This window comes from Carcharhinus amblyrhynchos, chromosome 3, assembly GCF_965287045.1.
Source record: "Carcharhinus amblyrhynchos chromosome 3, sCarAmb.v2.hapA, whole genome shotgun sequence".
In the NCBI taxonomy this organism is placed as follows: Eukaryota; Metazoa; Chordata; class Chondrichthyes; order Carcharhiniformes; family Carcharhinidae; genus Carcharhinus; species Carcharhinus amblyrhynchos.
The window spans coordinates 91,228,349-91,250,949 of NC_137326.1; the positions used below are offsets into that span (position 1 = coordinate 91,228,349).

At 42.2% G+C, this 22,601-nt stretch overlaps 1 protein-coding gene across 1 annotated transcript in view; it reads right to left on the minus strand.

Moving 5' to 3' along the window:
• Window positions 1-11,700: 11,700 nt before the first annotated feature.
• The window catches only part of gfm1 (G elongation factor, mitochondrial 1), a 76,702-nt gene continuing 65,801 nt past the window's right edge, over window positions 11,701-22,601 (minus strand). Inside the window, exons 15-18 of the mRNA XM_080185509.1 lie at window positions 21,211-21,355; window positions 19,557-19,717; window positions 13,734-13,787; window positions 11,701-13,433 (exon numbers count right to left, since the gene is read on the minus strand). Of these exons, the coding sequence (XP_080041635.1) occupies window positions 13,302-13,433; window positions 13,734-13,787; window positions 19,557-19,717; window positions 21,211-21,355 (492 nt within the window). The 3' untranslated portion in view covers window positions 11,701-13,301. The remainder of the gene's footprint in view (window positions 13,434-13,733; window positions 13,788-19,556; window positions 19,718-21,210; window positions 21,356-22,601) is intronic.

A 22,601-nucleotide genomic window follows, 5' to 3' on the forward strand; every position in this document is an offset into this window, starting at 1 on the left:
TAAAGCAATGCCCCCTCGTGCTAGCTTTCTCCATCCGAGGAAAAAGGCTATCACTGTCCACCCTATCTAAACCTCTAATCATCTTATATGTTTCAATAAGGTCCCCTCTTAGCCGCCTTCTTTGTAATGAAAACCACCTCAAATCCCTCAGTCTCTCCTCATAGGACCTCCCCTCCATACCAGGCAACTTCCTGGTAAACCTCCTCTGCACCCTCTCCAAAGCCTCCACATCCTTCCTATAATGTGGGGACCAGAACTGCACACAATACTCCAAGTGCGGCTGCACCAGAGTCTTGTACAGTTGCAACATGACACTGCGGCTCCTAAATTCAATCCCCCTACCAATAAACGCCAAGACACCGTATGCCTTCCTAACAACCCTATCTACTTGATTCCCAACTTTCAGGGATCTATGTACACATACACCTAGATCCCTCTGTTCATCCACACTATTCAGAGTCCTACCGTTAGCCCTATACTCCACACATCTGTTATTCCTGCCAAAGTGAATTACCTCACACTTTTCCGCATTAAACTCCATCCGCCACCTCTTGGCCCAGCTCTGCAACTTGTCCAAGTCCCCCTGTAAACTAAGACACCCTTCCTCACTATCTACCACACCTCCGACTTTGGTGTCATCAGCAAATTTACTAATCCACCCAACTATACCCTCATCCAGATCATTTATAAAAATTACAAACAGCAGTGGCCCCAAAACAGATCCCTGAGGCACACCACTTGTAACTGAACTCCATGATGAATACTTACCATCAACCACCACCCTCTGTCTCCTATCCGCCAGCCAATTCCTGATCCAATTACCTAAGTCACCCTCAATCCCATATATCTGCATTCAATCAGTTTTCAATCCATCTAGCTACCTGTCCTTGTATCCCATGTGCCTTAACCTTTTCTACCAGCCTACTGTGAGGGACTTTGTCAAATGCCTTACTGAAATCCATATAGATGACATCAACGGCTCGCCCATCGTCAACCATTTTTGTCACCTCCTCAAAAAATTCTACCAGATTCGTAAGGCAAGACCTCCCCTGAACAAAGCCATGTTGCGTATCCCTAATCAGATCGCAATGCTCCAAATGCTGATACATCCTATCCCTAAGAATTTTTTCCAATAATTTTCCTACCACCGATGTCAAACTCACTGGTCTATAATTACCAGGGTTATCCCTACTGCCCTTTTTAAACAGCGGTACCACATTAGCTACCGTCCAGTCCTCTGGGACCTCACCTGTGTCCAAAGAGACAAAGATTTGTGTCAGAGGCCCAGAAATTTCATCTTTCACCTCCCTTAGCAGCCTGGGATAAATACCATCAGGCCCCGGAGCTTTATCAGTTTTTATGCTACCTAAAAACCCTAGCACTTCCTCCCTCGTAATGGATATTTCCTTCAAATGATCTACAGCTCCCTCCAAGACTTTACACGTTATCAAACCCCTCTCCTTCGTGAATACCGACGCAAAGTGTTCATTCAGGATCTCCCCCATTCCCTCAGACTCGATGCATAGCTCCCCTCCTTTGTCCCTAAGAGGACCAATTTTCCCTCTAACCACTCTCTTGCTCCTAATATAAGAGTAAAATGCCTTTGGATTTTCCTTAATCCTATCAGCCAAAGCCATTTCATGCCCTCTTTTCGCCCTTCTAACTCCCCCTTTAAGCTCCCTCCTACTCTCTCTCTATATTCCTCCAGCGCTCTCTCCGTTCCCAGTTGTTTCAACCTAACATATGCCTCTCTCTTCTTCCTGATCAAGTCTTCAATACCCCCTGTATTCCACGGCTCTCTAATCCTGCCTTTCCCATCCTTTCTCTTTGCTGGCACGTGCCTTTCCTGCAACATTATCAGTTTGCCCTTGAAAGCCTCCCACATACCAACCATGGACTTGCCAGCTAACAGCCCCTCCCAATCAGTGTCCTTCAGCTCCCTCCTAATCCGGCTATAGCTCGCCTTCCCCCAGTTCAGCACCCTCCCCTTCGGACGGCACTCATCCCTTTCCATTTTTATCCTAAAGTAGACAGACTTGTGGTCACTGTTAGCCACATGTTTGCCTACCTCAACCTCAGCCACCTGCCCCGGCTCATTACCCAACACTAAATCCAGTATAGCCCCCTCCCTAGTCGGGCTAGTTACGTACTGCTCCAAGGACCCTTCCAACACACATTTTACAAACTCCTCCCCATCCGTACCCCCAGCTCTAGGCACCTTCCACTCCACTCCAGGAAGATTAAAGTCACCCACTACAACCACCTTATTCTTTCTGCACCTATCTAAAATGCCTCTGCAAATACCTTCCTCCACTGACCTCGGGCTGTTGGGTGGCCTATAGTATACCCCCAGCATCGTAATCTCTCCCTTTTTATTCCTCAACTCCACCCACAGCGACTCAATCCCTAACTCCTCCATATTATCCTCCCTCTGCACTGTGATGTGCTCCTTTACTAACAGCGCCACCCCACCACCTCTCTTCAACCCTCCTCTGTTCCTGGGTATAAGTGTTTTAGGTGTGACATTCAATTGCCAGTCCTGCCCTTCCTTTAACCACGTCTCCGTCACTGCCACCACATCTAAATTCCTCACAAACATCGAGGCCCTAAGCTCATCCGTTTTACCAATCACACTCCTCGCATTGAAACAGATGCAGTCCAACCCACCAGGCCCACTTGGAACCTCCTTCCCCCTGATGATGATTTTCTTTTCATCCAAACCTACCCTATCACCCAACTCACTCTCGACCCCAGTGTCTAATGAGCTATCAGTCTCATCCCCACCCCCCCTCCCTATTAGTTTAAACCCTGCCTAAACACTCCAGCTAACCTCCCTGCTAAGACATTTGTCCCTCTCCCATTCAAATTTTCCCCATCCCTCCTGTACAGTTGCCCTATTCTCTCAAATACTTCCCAGTGGTCTACAAAAGTAAAGCCCTCTACGTTGCACCAACCCCTCTGCCGTGCATTCAGCTGCATGATCTTGTTATTTCTAGCCCTGCTGGTACTAGGCAGCAGCCCAGAGAATGCCACCCTGGAGGTCCTGCTCTTCAGTTTGGACCCCAACTCCCTAAATTGCCTATGCACATCTGCCCTACTCTGCCTTCCTACGTCCCTCTCCCCTACGTGTATTATTACTTCTGTCTGGGTCCCCTCCCCTTTCAAAATTCCTTCTATCCTCTCCGATATGTCCTGTACCCCTGCTCCAGGGAGGCAGACTACCATCCTGGAGTCACGCTTTTGCCCACAGAACCTCCTGTCAATTCCTTTGACCCTCCCATCCCCCACCACTATCACATTGCCAGCCCCCTTCCTTCCCTCTGAGTCATTCTGGCCCTCCTGCCTTTCCTTTTGTACCCCTGTCGATGCCTTTTGGGGGGCCACTGGGGTGGTCTTTGGACCAGGACTGTTCTTCTTCTTCCTCTTAACAGTTGTCCACCCATCCTGCTCCTCAGCCCCTGGGACCTCCACTTGTTCATGGTTCCTAGCCATTAACTCCTCATTCTCCCTAACCAGAAATGCATCCTGTAAACGCACCTCCAGTTGCCTGACCCGGGCCCTCAAACGCTGCAGCTCTAAACACTTGACGCAGATGTGGACCTTCGGGAGACGTGATGCCTCCAAGAACTCCCACATGTGGCACCTAACACAGCTAACGCTCCTCCCCATAGTCCCTGCCATGTCCCAATCTCACTTGGGTTTGTATGCACCGAAATGCAACGCGGGAAAGATAGAAACTGCACTCACCTTGCCTAAGCCCAGCGAGCCAAAGCCCTTATACCTCTCACTCAGCTCCCACTCACTCCGCTGCCTGCTCCTGACGCTGCCCGCTGTCTATCACTGCCTTCTTTTTATACCCCCCGCTCTCCCTTCCCGACTTGCCCCTCTCCTAACTTCCAGAATGGAAGTAAAAAGTACTCACAGAAACCCTGCGAACCGGAAATGCAGTCAAAAAGCGTTTAAAGTAAATCCAACACTCACCACAGCCACCAGGTACACTGCTCCAGAGAACAATGGTATACACAGTTGCCACTGTGCACTGGTGGTGGAGAGAGTGAATTTTTGTGGATGGAGTGCCAATCAAGCAGATTGCATTGTCTTGGATGATGTTGAGCTTTTTGAGTGTTGTTGAAGTTTGAGGAGCTTAGTATAGTATATAATTAGATTGTATACAAAGGAGACCAGAGTCAGGGAACAGGAGGCTGTGTATTGGAACAGAAATGTATTACAAAGTATGTACAAGACTATATGGGGAAGGAGATTTGAAAACAAAGGCACTGATTTTGAAGTGAATATGCCTGTTGAAAGTGATTTTGAAGATGGATGATAGGAGGGAGATGAGTAGCAGATGTTGGGATGCTACAGTTAGTGCTGCGAGAACTTGAGAGGGTAGCAAGAAGAACTGTGCAAAGTTACAGTTATGTGGAGCAGATCAACATTTTGGATTACGTTATGCATCTATAGCAAAGCTTCCAGTTTAGGTTCCTTTGCCAATAAGCAAACCATATTAAATACCAAAATTACCAACAAAGGGTAATGTTTGTAAAGCACTCGCACACATTTATTACATACTTTGTTCTTTACTATTCATAGCCACAAAATAATAATATGCATCCTCTGGTTTTATTTCTTCTTAGAAGCGGCTACACAGTTGTGTAGTCACTCACCACATAAAAACCAGGGCAATGAGCGTCAGCCATTGATAGGACCATAAGAACTCAGCTAAATTAATCTCAACCTGACAAGCATCCTTAAGCAGGGGCTTCTGGATAGAAAACTGGAACGTGAATTTTTTTTGTCTTTCCCACTTTATTACCCAGGATACAAAGCAAATTCTACTGCAGATAAACTCTTACAACTTGTATACTCAGGAGAGGAGATTTGATATGAGGTATTCAAAATTGAGGGGAGACCCGGGCCAAAGGAAAAATTGTTACCACTGATGGAAGGATAGAGAATGAGAGGGCACAGGTTTAAGGAATTGGCTAAAGAAGCAATGAAGACACACAAAAAAGGACATTTTTATGCAGCTAGTAGTTTAGAGCTGGCTGAAATGCACTGAGAATAGTGTGATAAGTTCAACCGAGACATCCAAGAGGGAATTGGATTATTATCTGAAGTGGAAGAATGTGCAGGATAGAAGTGGGGGGAGTGGAATAATGGGAACTTCTCATTTGGACAACTGTCAACAGACACGACAGAGCAAGTAGTTTCCGTCTGTGTTGTAATAATTCTCTGGTTCTGTGAGCCCCCTGGTGGCATCAAATAAAGCATGCAACTGTATGATATTACCCCAGTGGTAACTTGTAAGAATTACAGTTTAGACAACACAATGTGAATGACATTCTAAAAACAAAGAGTTCTTCAAAGTAAAATTATCCAATAACCAAGTAGTGCATATACTTTCATACATAACCAAACATAATCTTGACGTCCAGAAGTCAAATTATCTTAAAAACTCACCAAGTTTCAATAAAATATGCAATTTAAGTAACTGACTCTACTTGTAGTTTATTCTATTGAAGACCTTGTAATTGTTTGAGAAACCTCTCACCTCATTATTAAGGAAGATCTCTTTCACAAGAGAATAAAATGTAAACAATTTTTCTGAATGTTTCAGTTATACCAGACAGCTTTTTAAATAAATTTTACTTTGTGTATACTTAACAATTTACAAATTGGGTAAATTAAGTGAGGAAAGACCCTAATTCATATTGATCCAACTTAAAATTGGCTTGATTCAATATTTTGCAATATATTGCTTTGCTGGAAGATGAAGCTTTTGAGATTTAGAGGTTTTGTGATTCTCATGTTATTGTAGCAAGTGAGGCCCTTGTGTGAAAAAAACTAGCATTTCAAACAACAACATTTTGCCTTGCAAAATAGGATAGGATATTAAATCTTAGGGAAGGGATAAAGCTTTCAAAAGAGTATAATTACTGCACAAAAAAATTGTGTTTCCCACGACTTGACCTTGAATTTTCAGTGAAGAAATTAAAAATGATTACAGCCTTTCAAGCCTGTTTCACCATTCGATCAGATCATGGCTGATCTCTCCCTGGTCTCAAACCCATTTCCTCACCTGTTCCCTATATCCCCTTATCCCTTTTTTAATTACAAAATATATCCATCTCCTTCTTGAAACAATTCAGTGGTTCAGATTCCATCATGCAATGGGGCAGTGAGTTCCACAAATTCAACCTTCTGCGAGAAGTAGTTCCTCCTCATCTCAGTTTTAAATCTACCATCTCTCGACCGATGGCTGTGACCTCTTGTTCTAGATTATCCCATAAGAGGGAGAAATCAGGCAATGCAGGAAGTGCAAAAAGATGAAAGGATATTAGAAATGAGAGTTTATAAACATCAGGTGAGACTGAGACTCTTTCATTTAGACATTATAAGGCTGGGGCTGACCAGAAAGTGGCCTTTAAAGTTATGAAGGTTTCTATCGGATAATTTTAATCCACATAAAAACTGGAAAAATAAGATTTGCAGTAATAGCTCAGATGAGGAGTTTATGGAATGTTTTTGAAACAGTTGCTTACAGCAGCACATTCTGGAACCAGGGAGCAGGTTATATTAGTCTGGGGAATGTGTATTGTAACAGGATTAATTAACGACCTCAAAATGAAGGCACCACTAAATAGCAGTGACCACAATATGATTGAATTTTACATCCAGTTTGAGAGGAAAGAGTGCATCTAAGACTAGTATTTTAAACTTAATTAAAGGCAACTACGTGGACATGGAAGCCGAGCTAGCTGTTGTGAACTGAGACACTAGGCTAGTGGACACATCAATAGAGAAACATTTGCACATTTAAGTAGATATTTCAGAATCTTCAGAGTATATTTCTGCTGTAAAGAAAAATTCAAAGGGGGGGACCCACCATTCATGGTTAACTAAAGAAGTTATGGAAAGCATCAAACTGAAGGAAAAAGCATGGAGCGATGCAAAGATGAGTGACAGGTCATGTGATTAGTCAGACTATAAAGAACAACAGATAATGACTAGTAGGTGAATCGGGACAAAGAAATTAGGGTGTTAGTGGAAGCTGGTAGAAATGTAAAAATAGGTAGTAAAAGTTTCTACAGATATTTAAAAAAGAGACAAGTGAGTGTTGGTCCTGTAGAAAGATAACGAGGATTTAATAGATTGAAAGGAAATAGCGATGAAATGAATAAATATTTGCTTCTGCCTTCGCTATAGAGGGTACAAAATATTCCAGTGATGCTGTAGATCAAGAGGTGGAAGGGAACTTGGTGAAATTTCAATCGTTAAATAAGCAGAACTGGCAAACTGGTGGCTGACAAGCCTTCGGGTCCTGATGAACTTCGTTTTAGGGTCTTAAAAGAGCTGGCTACTGAGATAGTTGATGCATTAGTGAAAATTTTTCAGAATTTGCCAGATTCTGGAAAGGTTCCATCAGACTTGGAAGTAGCAAATCTAATCCCTGCATTGAAAAGGAGGCAGAAAACAGGAAATTATAGTCTTGTTGGCACAATGCCTGCTGTGGGAATAATGCTAAAAGCGATCATCACGAAGGTTATAACTGGGCACTTATTGAAACCTCGGGTAATTGGGAAAAGTCAGTTTAATTTTGTGAAAGGGAAATCATGCTTAACCAACTTATTAGAGTCATAGAGGTTTACAGCATGGAAGTAGGCCCTTCAGCCCAACCTGTCCATGCTGTCCCTTTTAAAAAAAATGATTAAACTAGTCCCAATTGCCCACATTTGGCCCATATCCCTCGATAGCCATCTTATTTGTGTACCCGCCTCTACCACTATCTCTGGCAGCTTGATCCAGACACTTGCTACCTTCAGTGAAAACATTGTCCCTTTCGACCCTTTTGTATCTCTCCCCCTCACTTCAAAGCTATGCCCTCTAGTTTTTGATTCCCCCACCTTTGGGAAAAGATATTGACTATCTCGCTGATCTATGCCCATCATTATTTTATCGGCCTCTGTAAGATCACCCCTATGCTCCAGAGAAAAGATTCCCAGTTGATCCAGCCTCTCCTTATAACTCAAATCATCAAGTCCCGATAGCATCCTAGTAAATCTTTTCTGCACCCTTTCTAATCTAATAATATCTTTCTATAACAGAGTGAACAGAACTGTACACAGTATTCCAAGTGTGGTCATACCAATGTCTTGTACAATTTCAACAAGCTGCCCCAACTCCTGAATTCAGTGTTTTGACCAATGAAACCAAACATGCCAAATGCCTTCTTCACCACTGTGTCCACTTGTGGCTCCACTTTCAATAAGCTATGAACCTGTACCCCTAGATCTCTTTGTTCTATAATTCTCACCAATGCCCTACCATTAATTGAGTAAGTCCTGCTAAAATGCATTACCTCACATTTATCTAAATTAAACTCCATCTGCCATTCATCAGTCCACTGGCCGAATTGATCAAGATCCCGTTGCAATCCAAGATAACCTTCTTCACTGTCCACTATGCCACCAATTTTGGTGTCATCTGCAAACTTACTAACCATGCCTCCTAAATTTTCACCCAAATCATTAATATAAATGACAAATGACCCAACACTGATCGCTGAGGCACACTGCTGGTCACAGACCTCCAGTTTGAAAAACAACCCTCTACAACGACCCTCCGTCTCCTGTCATCAAGCCAATTTTGTATCCATTTGATTACCTCACCCTGCTTTCTGTGAGATTTAATCTAATGCAACCTACCATGCGGTACCTTGTCAAAGGCCTTGCTAAAGTCCATGCCGACATCATCAACTGTACTGCCCTCATCTACCTTCTTGGTTACCCCTTCAAAAACTCAAATTTGTGAGACATGATTTTCCACTCACAAAGCTTTGCTGACTGTCCCTAATCAGTTGTTGCCTCTCTAAATGCCTATAGATCCTGTCTCTCAAAATACCTTCCAACAACTTACTCACCACAGATGTGAGGCTCACTGGCTGTAGATACCAGGCTTTTCCCTGCAGCCCTGTGGATAAAGGGAAGCATGTAGACACACTGCATCTGGATTTCCACAAGGCATTTGCTAAGCTACCACATCAAAGGATATCGCAGAAAATAAAAGCTCAAGGTATAATGGGTAACACATTGGCCTGGATTGAAGATTGGCTGGCAAGTAGAAAACAGCAAGAATGCATAAATGGTCTTTGTCTGATTTACAGGATGTGATGGGTGGAATCCCATTGTGGTTGTGCTGGAGCCCCAACTCTTTACAATTTACATCAATTACTTAGATTAGGGGAGCAAAGGCATGGCAGCTAAACTTGCAGGCAATACAAAAATGGTTAGTAAAGGAAGCCCTTTGAACCTGCATTGACCACAATCCCACACAGACCCTATTCCTGTAAACTCCACATATTTATCCTGCTAATCCCCCTGACACTAGGGTTAATTTAGCATGGCTGATCAATCTAATCCACACATCTTTGGATTGTGGGAGAAAACCGAAGCAGCTGGAGGAAAGCCACGCAGACACTAGGAGAATGTGCAAACTTCACACAGACAATTACCTGAGGCTGGAATTGAACCTGGGTCCCTGGCACTATGGGGCAACAGTGATAACCATTGTGTCACCATGCTGTCCACACAAAAAGTTAGCATTCAAGTACTGCATGTTATGAAGGCTAATGCAATGCTATCCTTTATTATAAAGGGACTTGAACATAAAAGTAAGGATGTTCTATTTCAGTTATACAAGGCATTGGTGAAACTACATCTTGAATAATGTCTGCAGGTTTGGTTTCTTTACAATGAAGGTTGTAAATGCATTGGAGGCAGTTCAACAACTTACTGATTTCCACATTAAACTGCACGAGTCAGAAGTTGCTGTTCAATTTACAAGTTAGTAATTGTAAGCACCATTAACCCAAACATTTATATATCACAATCTAGCCTTTTATGACTATATGGTTGACCATGAAAGTTAAATAAAAGTGGTGCTTGGAACTTGAAGAATGTCCTGAAAACTAGTGGAAAAAAAGCTGAGCTAGAGCCAGGTCCTGTGAGTTTATACTGGGCAATTTAAATGGCATCAGGAAATAAAGCATGCACTTCATCAGAACCTGTTCTTATGTGAGCAAAGCCTGAATGATAAAGAATGCTTTTATATTGTTAACCATTCAGTGAACCTTTCATTTGTACAGAGATTTTAATGTAGATTAACTTAATTAGTTAAGTGTCACACAATAAAAGGGTTCTAAACTTTGGAAAGAGGTGTTTGATTCTCACTAATTTTAACTGCGCCATATTACAAGCATTGAAGATTCTAATATTCACTACAGTACAGAAGCAGCACTGCCCTGTGAGTATATATCGTTGGATGTGGGTTTATACCAACTGCCTCTCTGCTGAATATTAATTATCCCAATATTCAAAACATTCTTCCAAAAACCAGCACCAAATGCTTAATCTTATTTATTAATTTTCCACATTTGTTCATTGCACCTGGTTGTGCATACATTAGCTGCACACCTGCCTATATATCAATACCTGCTATTCAAAATACAATTCATTAGCTGTATTTTGAGGTGGCGTGAAGGCCTGATAAGTGATTACATCAAAGCAGATTTGTTCCTTCAGTATTGAGTCAGGTATTCAATTCATTGAAAGTACGCGAGTGTTCTTAACCAATGATTTTCTTTTCACTAATTTAGAAGTCACAGCACAATAGAGCTGAAATGTTAACTGTTTCTCTCTTCAGAGATGTTACTTTATCTACTGGTATCACTTGTCTAAATACAAAATGTTCATCTCTCCCTTCTCACCTCAGCTGCCAGCAGTTTTTTTCCCACATTCAGGGCTCTCAAACTACCTATCAACAGAATCTTTATACCAAATGGTTACTTTGCTGGGAGCTTGTCTTTGCGCTTCTTAATTTTGCCTCTGTGCAGTGTTCCAATTTTTCTCCCAAATGGTGCCCTGCTTTTCTTTTGGGATGAATTTTTAAGAGGTCTACCATCAGTGTTAAATTCTGTTCCTCCACATGAACATTCATAAATATATATATAGATTTTTTAGAAGAAATAATTAAGGTTTTAATGTGAGAAATGAAATATGGCAAACTGCCTGCTGATCACAATTTAGGCACAGACAAAATATTCATTTTTGAACTGTAAAAAAAACCAAAAGCAGTAAATACAAGAGCAATTAATACTATAATCCAGTGAAAGCAAAGTTGTGGTTCAACTAAAACAGTGCTTAATATGCTGAACTTCAAATACTTTAGAACAGACAAGAACCCCATGAGAAAAATTAAAATTTTTTTTGTTTTCTCACCATTTTGTCATTAAAAAAAAATCACAGTTTTGGTCATTCTCCTTCTCTCCTGTGGAATTCAACTGTACATATGGAGAAGAAAATATTTCCGCAGATGACAGAATGGACAATTTATTAAGCAGCTGAGGCCTTCAAGGCATTATGCAATACGTCCTAATACATCAATATGCCACACTGTTTCCTTGTATGTTGAAATTTCAGTTGCAGCCTGGGGAATACAGGACATGTGCTTCTCAGTAAGGCAATGATTCCCATTGATGTGGCAAGAGCATGTGGTATTCAATTTTCCATGGAATTCACAAGAATTCAAGGTGAGCAAATGTTTTCAAAAAGATAAAACCCTGGAGGTGATGACAACGCTACTCTGAACAGGGCAGACACGAGGCCGAAGCTGAGCTCCTGGCCCTGCTCAACTTGTCTCTTGGTCTCTCTTCGGGTAACAGACTCCTGCTGATGGTCACTTCACTGAGTCTTGAAGCCTGGCCTTGACTATGAATCTGGCAGCAATGTTTTTGCTGCAAAGCTGCAGCCTGTACCCAATACCATACCCCAACTCTGCTGATGACCAAAATTAGCTACCTCAACGTGCATTTCATCCACTTCCTAGTCTCAGATGAAGACAATATTTTTACAAAGCACTTTTAAAACTAAATACTTTAATATTTGTGTGATGTATTGTAGATTAATGAGATTATATCTTGAATTTTACTATTCTACTTTACTGCTATTCTGTTGTTACAGGCATTTAGAGTCATGTTAGATTTCAACTATTAAATGGGGTTGTATTGGAAAGTAATTTGGGAAGCACTGCCATAGAGAGTGATAGAAGAATTGAACAGCTAGTGTCAGAGGTCCATTTTCATGCATTTCCGAGCAGCAGGCACACAATAGCAATAGGAAATTGGAAACCAAGTTTTATATGCATTTCACAGCTCTTGTGAATGTAAGACACACAGGAAAAAATGACCAGTTTGCAAGAAACAAAAGATCTTTTGGTAACCAAGAGAATAATCACAAACAAAAGAAACTTTTCATTCAACAAACTTCACCATCTATGTAATTCTTCCTTTGAGCTTCATGATTGGATCTTTGTTGTTAATAAATTCAAAAAATAAGATCCATATTTTATAAAGATCTTCCTAGTTTTCAAAAGAGAAAAGTTGAGGGACACAAATTTTGAGAAACTCGAATTCTCAACTCCAGATAAAATTTCCCCACTTTTATATAACAGCATTTTAAAAAAGACAGTGCCTTTATGAAATATCCTTGAGGAAATTTGTTTTGATAGATTAAAAAGATGTGGTAAATAATCTGAATAAATAACAAATGTATGCCTAACTGGGATGAGATCAATGTACTGAAACACAGTTCAGTTTTACAAACCTTTTTTGATGCATTACCCCCTTAACATTAGCAGCAATATAAATTTAAAAAAGATCAGATTTCTATAAACAATGTTGGATCCAAGTGAAATCTAACTGACAATTTCCCCAATCAATTAAATTATAAATGATAATTAGAGGATAATTAAGTGCTTTAGATCTAGATTTCAAATGGCAAAATATGATGGTTGGAGCTGGAAAAATATACAGATCAATGGGGACAGGGCTGGAATTGCTTTTAACTAGAAAAAAATCAAAAGCATTCACAATTATTACAATTATTCAGCAAATTTTGAAATCACAGATAAGACACCCTTTTCAAAAAGGTATCAGTTAATTTCCATCTGTGGTAATAAACAAATCAGTTGCTTTCAGAGCTACAGTATGAGGAGATAAACGTCAGTGTGTAATCTTTTGATAAATCAGTCTCCTTCAAAACTAGACAATGCTTTGATAAATGTTAGCTCATGAGATGTAATGATTGCTGCAAGTCTTATCAAAGGAGTACTGTTAAGGAATTCCTGTGGGTAGGTGTCCCCAACAAAACACTACCAACAACTGTTTATTTATGTTCTTGAAACAGTTAGCAAGCTGTGCAAAATACTGCCAACATTCTTGAAACATCAACTGACAATGGCTTTTAGTTCTTGGCTTTTCCCTTTTTAACTGGAAGTTGTCCAGTTGCTTCTAGGTATTTATTGACCAATTCTTCCTGTACACTGGGCAAGCAAGGCTGGTATCTGCTGTAGTCCATTGTGTATTCACCTTTACCCTGGAAAACAGTTAAAAAAGGTTATAACAAAGCTTACCTTTGCTCAAACAAACTTGAAAATGTTCACGTCTTGTAATAATGATAAACAGTTCAATCAATTCAAAACTTAATCAGTTCTTAATTTTTCATCATATTGATTACAAATGAAATCTAAAGCTTTATTTGTCACAAAATAAATCTTACTGATCACTAATAATGAATGTTACAAGTATTTATTTTAAGAATGAGTAACCTCAAGGGAGCAAGAAATGAAACTGAATGCCACGTAAAGAAGACATTTTTAAATGTTTGATAATATACCTCTGTGCAAGATCGCAGTTCTGTAGCATATCCAAACATGCCATTCAATGGTACCTGTAAAACAAGTGAAAACATTTTTCAAGTTTTGTATGTCAACAATATTGATAGTAGCTGGCCCTTCATGTCAAGTTCTGTTGCCTCTCATTCAGGTAAGGATTGCTATTACATAACTTGATAAGACAAGTAAAATAAGCCACAAAAACTGTAAAAATGAACAATTCGAGTTTTGGCTGTTACCCCAATTTTTGACAACACAATCATATAGACATCCTCTGTAGATTATAAAACTTAGCATGAGACTCTTAGAAATAGATTTGCATTCAACCAACAATACCGAGATGAAATTCCCACTAGAACAATTTATCACTGAAACAAAAACACAGATTGGCTTAGTAGCTCTTTATGTAACACCATTAGGATCTTTCCATAAACTTAAATATACCTAAATCTGGAAATTATTCTGAGCTGCTATGTTCAATTATTACTCAAAGTAAATTTCCTGAAGATAGAAATAGACACAAGCACAGGATGAAGAAAACCGAACTTTTAAGTGTGATTAAAAATATTCCAAAATCTACAGGGTGGCACTTCTAAATCAGTTTTTCTTCTGGAAAGCAGGAAGGTGCCAATACTTTGAAGGACCACTGGTATCACATTCAGGGAGTCCCAATACGACCACTGCAAAAAATAATATTTCTTCCCACACTATTCTAAATTTCTTTGATCTTTAACAACTGTCACAAACCTGGCTAATGTTCACTGCAAAGCTGTCCCAATTCGGAAACACACGTTCATGGTGATGTAATTCTGTTTACAGGAATGGTATAAGGGGCCAGATGTGATACCCAGTGAGTAGAAAAACACTTAAAGACTATTTATTACAATAAAAACATATACACAAACAGGACTATAATAGTCTATGACAGTTGCATATATGACTACTAAACACACCCACACACCTTAAGTAGGAATTATCTTTCTAATCCAAAGTAAATTTACAAGATCTGAACTCTTTCAGGACTTCCCTGTTGCCAACATCCAATCCAATAGACCTATAAGTAAAGACTAGCTTATAGAACAAAGAACAAAGAACAACACACAGCACGGGAAACAGGCCCTTCGGCCCAACGAGCCCGCGCTGCCGTCCCGTTGTCTCAGTGACCTATTCATGATTTTAGTCTACGCCTAATGTGCGAGGATCAGGGAGGTCCAACATAGGGACAATTTGTTACCCAATCAATCAGCCTAAAAGCGCATCTTTGGGATGTGGGAGGAAACCGGAGCACCCGGAGGAAACCCACGCAACCACGGGGAGAACGCGCAAACTCCCACAGACACAGGCCCAAATCCATGTGTCCGCACAGCAACAGAGATAGTCTCTGAGCTGTCATGTTGCCCTCGAGATGGTCCAGTTTAAGCACACTAACGACATGAAGCAATAGGCAACTCCCGAAGCAACATCCAAGAGCAGCCCACTACAACCTGCCGCATGCATGCCCCTTGCTGGTCAACAAGTGGACTTAAATGCCTGTGGAGACAAAAAATTCATTATTAAACAGGCAAAGACTGTAACATCCCTGAGGCAAAAACGGAATCCCAAGCCTACAATGTTTAGTAAGGCCTGCTATATCCCCCTATATGTAGACCGCTCATGTGGCTGTCTAAGTGACTCTTAAACAACCCTAGCGTGCCCGCTTCCACCACCTTACTCGGCAGTGCATTCCACACCCCCACTACCCTTTGCGTGAAAAACTGCCCTCTAATATTTGTCTTATACCTAGCCCCCCTCACCCTAAGCCCGTGACCCCTCGTTCTATCCATTTCTAATAGCGGAAAAAGCTTACCACCATTTACTCTATCTATCCCCTTCATAATCTTATAAACCTCTATTAGATCCCCCCTCAGCCGACGTCTCTCAAGGGAAAACAGCCCAAGTTCATTCAATCTTTCCTCGTAAGACAGCCCTTCCATACCAGGCAGCATCCTGGTAAATCTCCTCTGCACTCTCTCCAGGATCTCTACATCCTTCCGGTAGTACGGCGACCAGAACTGGAGGCAGTACTCCAAGTGAGGCCTAACCAACGTTCTATACAACTGCAACATCAGACTCCTACTCTTATATTCTATACCCCTTCCTATGAAGGCTAACATACCATACGCTTTCCTCATCACATTCTGCACCTGCACCGACACCTTCAGGGACTTGTGCACTTGCACCCCCAGGTCTCTCTGCGTATCTATACTCCGGATAGTTCTACCTTTTATCGTATAACTCCCCTCCACATTATTCCGGCCAAAGTGCATCACCTCGCATTTCTCCGGATTAAATTCCATTTGCCATCTATCTGCCCAATCTACCAGCCTGTTTATGTCCTGTTGCATTGCCAGGCACTGCTCCTCAGTACCCGCCAATCCAACCATCTTAGTGTCATCAGCAAATTTGCTGATCACACCACCTACCCCCTCTTCCAAGTCATTAATATATACCACAAATAGAAGAGGTCCTAGTACCGAGCCCTGCGGCACACCACTGGTGACAGACCTCCAATTGGAAAAGGAGCCTTCCACTACTACCCGCTGTCTCCTCCTCCCAAGCCAGTTCTCCACCCATCTACATACCTGGCCTTGTATCCCATGAGCCTTCACCTTTTCTATCAGCCTACCATGAGGGACCTTGTCAAACGCCTTACTGAAATCCATATAGACGACATCAACGGCTTGTCCTTCGTCAACCGTTTTTGTCACCTCTTCAAAAAATTCCACTAGATTCGTAAGGCACGACCTCCCTGTAACGAAGCCATGCTGCGTATCCCTGATCAGATTGCAGCGCTCCAGATGTTCATACATCCTATCCTTGAGGATCCTCTCCATTAGCTTGCCTATAACTGAAGTCAAGCTCACCGGCCTATAATTCCCTGGGTTATCCCTCTGACCCTTTTTAAACAACGGTACTACATTTGCAATCCGCCAATCCTCTGGGACCTCACCTGTGTCCAAAGAAGAGACAAAGATTTGCGTCAGAGGCCCAGCAATTTCATCCTTCACCTCCCTTAGCAGCCTGGGATAGATGCCATCAGGCCCCGGAGATTTATCCGTCTTTATACTGTCTAAAAGTCCCAACACCTCTTCCCTCGTGATGACTATTTCCCTCAACGGATCCTCAAACTCCTCAAGCACAGCACCAGACATCAGGCCCCTCTCCTGCGTGAATACCGACGCAAAGTATTCATTCAAGATGTCCCCCATTCCCCCAGGCTCCAAGCATAGTTCCCCTCCTCTGTCCCTGAGAGGACCAATCTTCCCTCTAACCATCCTTTTGTTTCTAACATAGGAGTAAAATGCCTTAGGATTTTCCTTAATCCTACCCGCCAAAGCCATCTCGTGGCCCCTTTTTGCCTTTCTGATGCCCCTTTTAAGTTCTCTCCTACATTCTCTGTATTTTTCTAACGCTACCTCTGTCTTCAAATGCCTAGATCTAATGTACGCCTCCCTCTTCCTCCTGACCAGGTCCTCAATATCCCTAGTTACCCACGGCTCTCTAATCCTACCCTTCCCATCCTTCCTCTTGACCGGCACATGTCTTTCCTGCAAAGATTTTAGTTTTCCCTTGAGAGACTCCCACATACCCAGCGTTGACCTGCCATCAAACAGCTTACCCCAGTCCGTATCTTTAAGATCCTGCCTAATCCGGTTGTATCTAGCCCTCCCCCAGTTTAACACCCTCCCCTTCGGATAGGCTTCATCTTTATCCATTAATATCTTAAACCAGACAGAGTTGTGGTCACTGTTAGCCACATGCTCTCCTACTTCAACGTCAACCACCTGCCCAGGCTCATTCCCCAGAACCAAGTCCAGTATAGCCCCCTCTCTGGTCGGGCTATCCACATACTGCTCCAGGGATCCTTCCATTACACACTGTACAAATTCCTCCCCGTCAGCACCCTCTGATCTCGGCACCTTCCAATCTACCCCGTGGAGATTAAAATCTCCCACTACCACCACCCTATTCTTCCTGCACTTATCTAGAATGTCCCTGCTTATCCCTTCTTCCACAGCCCTCGGGCTGTTGGGCGGTCTGTAGTACACACCCAACATAGTAACATCTCCCTTCCTATTCCTCAACTCCACCCATAGCGACTCGATTCCTATATCTTCTATACCTCCCTCCCTCTGCACTGCTATGATGCAATCCTTAACTAACAACGCCACTCCCCCACCTCTCAGCGACCCACCCCTATCACGCCTGAAGCACTTATACCCAGGAACATTCAACTGCCAGTCCTGCCCTTCCTTTAACCAAGTCTCTGTCGCCGCCACCACTTCCAACTTCCTTTTGAACATTAATGCCTTCAGTTCATCTGTTTTGCCAGTCACACTCCTAGCATTGAAACACATGCACCGAAGACCCTCAGAAACAATCCGATCCTTCTTCCTACCCTCCGGGCTTACCCTAGCCCCAATCCCAGATCCGTCCACCTCCCCACCCCCCCTCCATATTAGTTTAAACCCTGCCGAAACACTCCAGCTAACCTTCCAGCTAAGATATGCATGCCCTTCCCAGTTAACTGTACCCCATCCCTCTTGTATATTTGCCCCTCTTTCATAAAGACTTCCCAGTGGTCTACGAATCTAAAACCCTCTGCCCTACACCAATCCTTCAACCACGCATTTAGTTGGAGTATCTCATTATTTCTAGCCCTGCTAGCCCCAGGCACCGGCAGCAGCCCAGAGAACTCCACCCTGGAGGCCCTACATTTCAGCCTAGCCCCCAACTCCCTGAACTGCCTACGTATGTCCCCCCTGCACTTTGTTCCTACATCCTTCTCTCCTACGTGCACTATCACATCAGACTCAGTCCCTCCACCCTTCAAAATTCCCTCTACCCTTTCTGAAACATCCTGTACCCCTGCTCCAGGGAGGCAGACTACCATCCTGGAGTCCCGCTTTTGCCCACAGAACCGCCTGTCAATCCCTTTGACTTTCCCATCCCCCACCACTATCTCACACCCTGCACTCTTCCCTTCCTCCGAGGTATTTTGATCTCCCTCCCTTGCCTTCTCTACCCCAGCTGTCACCCCACCCTTGATATTCCGGGGTAATTCCTCCGGGGCGGTCCTAGTGCCATGACTCCTTTTCTTTTCGCTCTTCCTAATTGTAACCCATCCATCTCTCCTCCAGTTACCACTGTATACAATTGAATAGTTATTCTGGGGAATGTCTCTGCAGAGGAGATATGGATTTTAACTGCCTCCCCGTAGGTACTCTGTGCACTTACTTCTGGTCTGCTACCCAGCACTGGCTTACAGGCTGCCAGCTGAATTCTGCACATCAGGCTGCTAGATGGATACTGCCTCTCTCCTTCCATAAAACGGTTGCCAATTATATCATTGCTTCCCTTTGAAGATACTCTATATTTGGCTGTCTGTCCCCTTGGCTTCTGTCAGCTCTGATATTAGCACATGTATGTCTTCCCTGAATGGTACCATGATCTCCCCAAAGTATTTCCTATTAGGAGGACAATGTTTTTCATTTTTGATCAGTCTACACAATCTCATTATTGGGATTCACATCCTGTGAAATACCTTTTGAAATGCTGGTGGCTTTGGACCTACTGGCACATTCAAGACACATTCTCCAAAAGCAAAATCTTTTACTGAACCATCATTTTCTTGAAATAGTTTTTCTAGTGTCACAATCATGAATGTACAGTGAACAGTTCAATAAAATATAAGTATCTACACAAGGTAGAATATGACCATGGTTATTCAATAGTAATACCAGCAATTTTCCATAAAATGAAACAAAACAATGCATTATACATACATCAGCATAAAGTGTGAAGTATCCCTCTGCTCCATCCTGGCCAGTGATTACACCATGTCGGCGATTGACTCCGGCAATTACAGTTCCCTGAAACTCAATTGGTGCTACAATCTCCACTGACATAATGGGCTCCAGAATAACCACACTGGTCTTCTCCATAGCTGAGCAATAGAAACAAAGAGAAAGAAAGCAATTATTTCACAGTTAGTGTAAAGATAGGGGGTTTTGCTTCTCCCAGCATATTACACTTGCAGGGAATTGGGAAAGGTCTAGTAAGATACTCTCGACATATTGAACTCCAGGTAAATTTGAAAGGCCAGCTGCTCTATTCCTGCCTGTCAATTTCATATGCTCAATCTAATTCCCGAAATGCATATGAAATTTTACACATTAGATATGTTTATAACACTTACTTATTTTGATTCACCTGCAAAATAATTGTATTGCCATTATGTTTAGACATTAGCTGATCAGCCTGTATAAGTGACTCTCACAAACAGTTTGGTGAAAGTAAATGCTGATGAATTCACGTGCAGTCAAGATTTCTGAGCATGCTGATTTCCACAAAAGATCAGGCAACATCCTACAGCATTATAAAATAGTCTGGTGTAGAACATAGAACACAGAAAAGCTATTGCACAAACAGGCCCTTCGACCCACAAGTTGTGCCGAACATATCCCGACCTACTAGGCTTAGCTATAACCCTCTATCTTACTAAGTCCCATGTACTTATCCAAAAGTCTCTTAAAAGACCCTATCGAATCCGCCTCCACCACCGGCAGCCAATTCTACGCACCCACCACCCTCTGAGTGAAAAACTTACCCCTGTGATTATTAAAACCTGAGCGCAGGAGTACCGCATGGTAAAACATTATTCCATGATTCCACAAGGCTTGTAAAGTTTATTTATTAGTGTCACACGTAGGTTGACATTAACACTGCAATGAAGTTACAGTGAAAATCCTGAAGGCACCACACTCTGGTGCCTATTCAGATACACCAAAGGAGAGTTTAGCGTGGCCAATGTACTTAATGAGCATGTCTTTCGGTCTGTGGGAGGAAACTGGAGCACCTAGAGGAAATCCACACAGACACAGGGAGAACATGTAGACTCCAAAGAGTGACCTAAGCCTGGAACAGAATGTGGGTCCCTGATGTTGTGAAGCAGCAGTGCTAATCACTGCATCATTGTGCTGCTCTGTATGTGCATAAACAATTATAAAGATGAAATTGAAATAAAAATAACATACAAAACATAAAATAGGAAATTATAACAAAATTATGTCTGTAACATAACTGCATTTTTCTTGCAAATAATCTTTCATCCAAACTGCACACAGTTCCCATTGTGAAAATAATTTAGAAAATTAATTTATGGTATTTGCTTGAGAGAATATACAATGTACAGTTTTGGAATTAGCAAGATGCAAATTATCCATTTATGGACATAAAGATAGACAGGTTCAGTATGAATATCTGCAAAATTTTTATTTTTGTGTCAACTGATACCTGTTTTTCAGCAAGCTCAAGGTTTTAATAAAATTTGATGAAAGATTTCTAGGGACTCTATCGTGGATTTTTAGGGAAGAACATTGAACCATTTATTGTCAGTATTTTGAATTTCTGGTAACTGGTTCTATGAGCTTTACAAACCTTGCCTTACAGCACCCTCTCCAGCTCTGATGAATGAGATTTCATTGGAATCCACCATGTGATGGGCACCATCTTCCAGTACAAATCGTACTCCAGAGACTTTATGTGCAGTAAGAGGACCTTTATCACAAGCTTCAAGGAATCCCTGCCAAAATAATGCACAACACATTGTCATTTATGCCATGTTTTTGGTTGTACAGTTGTAACTTTGAACATTTTGTTTGAACTAAAGCAGCATGTTTAAGCAAGGCAAGATTTGAATATTTTATATATCTTAGCTTTCCCTTTCCATATATTTTAAAATGAGCTATACAGATCAAGGTGGCCCCAGTTTAGTCCACTTCTGTTCTGAAAGAGTGTCAAAGTAAAGATGCAGACATTGCAATTGGCTTTGGTATCACACAGTAAAATGTGGGCAAATTAAGATAAATTATACAAAAACAATTCAATAACATTATAGTAACTAATACAAATCCACAGCAAAACAGACAGATGCATTGTTATGACTGAATTATAAGCATCTTCCTTCTAACTGTATATAATTGCTGGTCAATGAACGGAATCCACAAATTTCTAGTGCTTACTCCTATTCAGTACGTGTCATACGATTTAACAATTTTAAAATACAAAAAATGTAATCTTACAATATCACGAGCTGTGATTTGCAATGGATAAAAGGTTGCAGTTGTGATGTCATCTCATGTTCAAAACACATTACTGCCTCAAAAAAGCTCCCGTCATGGACTGATTTCTATAATACAGATATACGGCCCTATTTTACCATTTTGATTCTAAGTGCTGGGTGGACTTGAAACCGGGAGTGTTTCAGATCTGATTTTTAGGCTCATTCTCAGGCGCTCCCATATGGACTCTGCCTGAGCAAATATTAGCGAGTCCGAATTGCATTGCAGAAGCAGCTCCAATTGGCTCCTCCAATTGCGCATATGCTGAAAAAAATGATAGAATGCGGCTTCCCTGCCACACCGCTCCCAGGCTGAACAGACGTTGCCCCACTCCCACAATATTACTGATCCCCTTATTCCCCCACCCCCTGTGCCACCCAAATAGATCGCAGGCCCCTCTCCCCCCCTCCACTGATCTCAGGCAGAGTGGCAGCGGATCGTCCCCTTCCCCCTCACTGATCACAGGTAGAATGGCAGCAGACCCCACCACCCCCTCCCCCTCACTGATCTTAGGTAAAGTGGCAGCAAATGCACCTCTCCCACACCCCCGCCCCCACCAATCTCAAGCAGAGCGCCGTCGGACGCGCGACACTTACCTCCTCACTGATTGGAATGCCCAAATTGGACTTTCGTGGAGCATGTCTGTTTTGCCCCGATTCTGGATGGGTGGATGCAGAGGTGAAGGGGGAATTGCCAGTAAGATTGGGC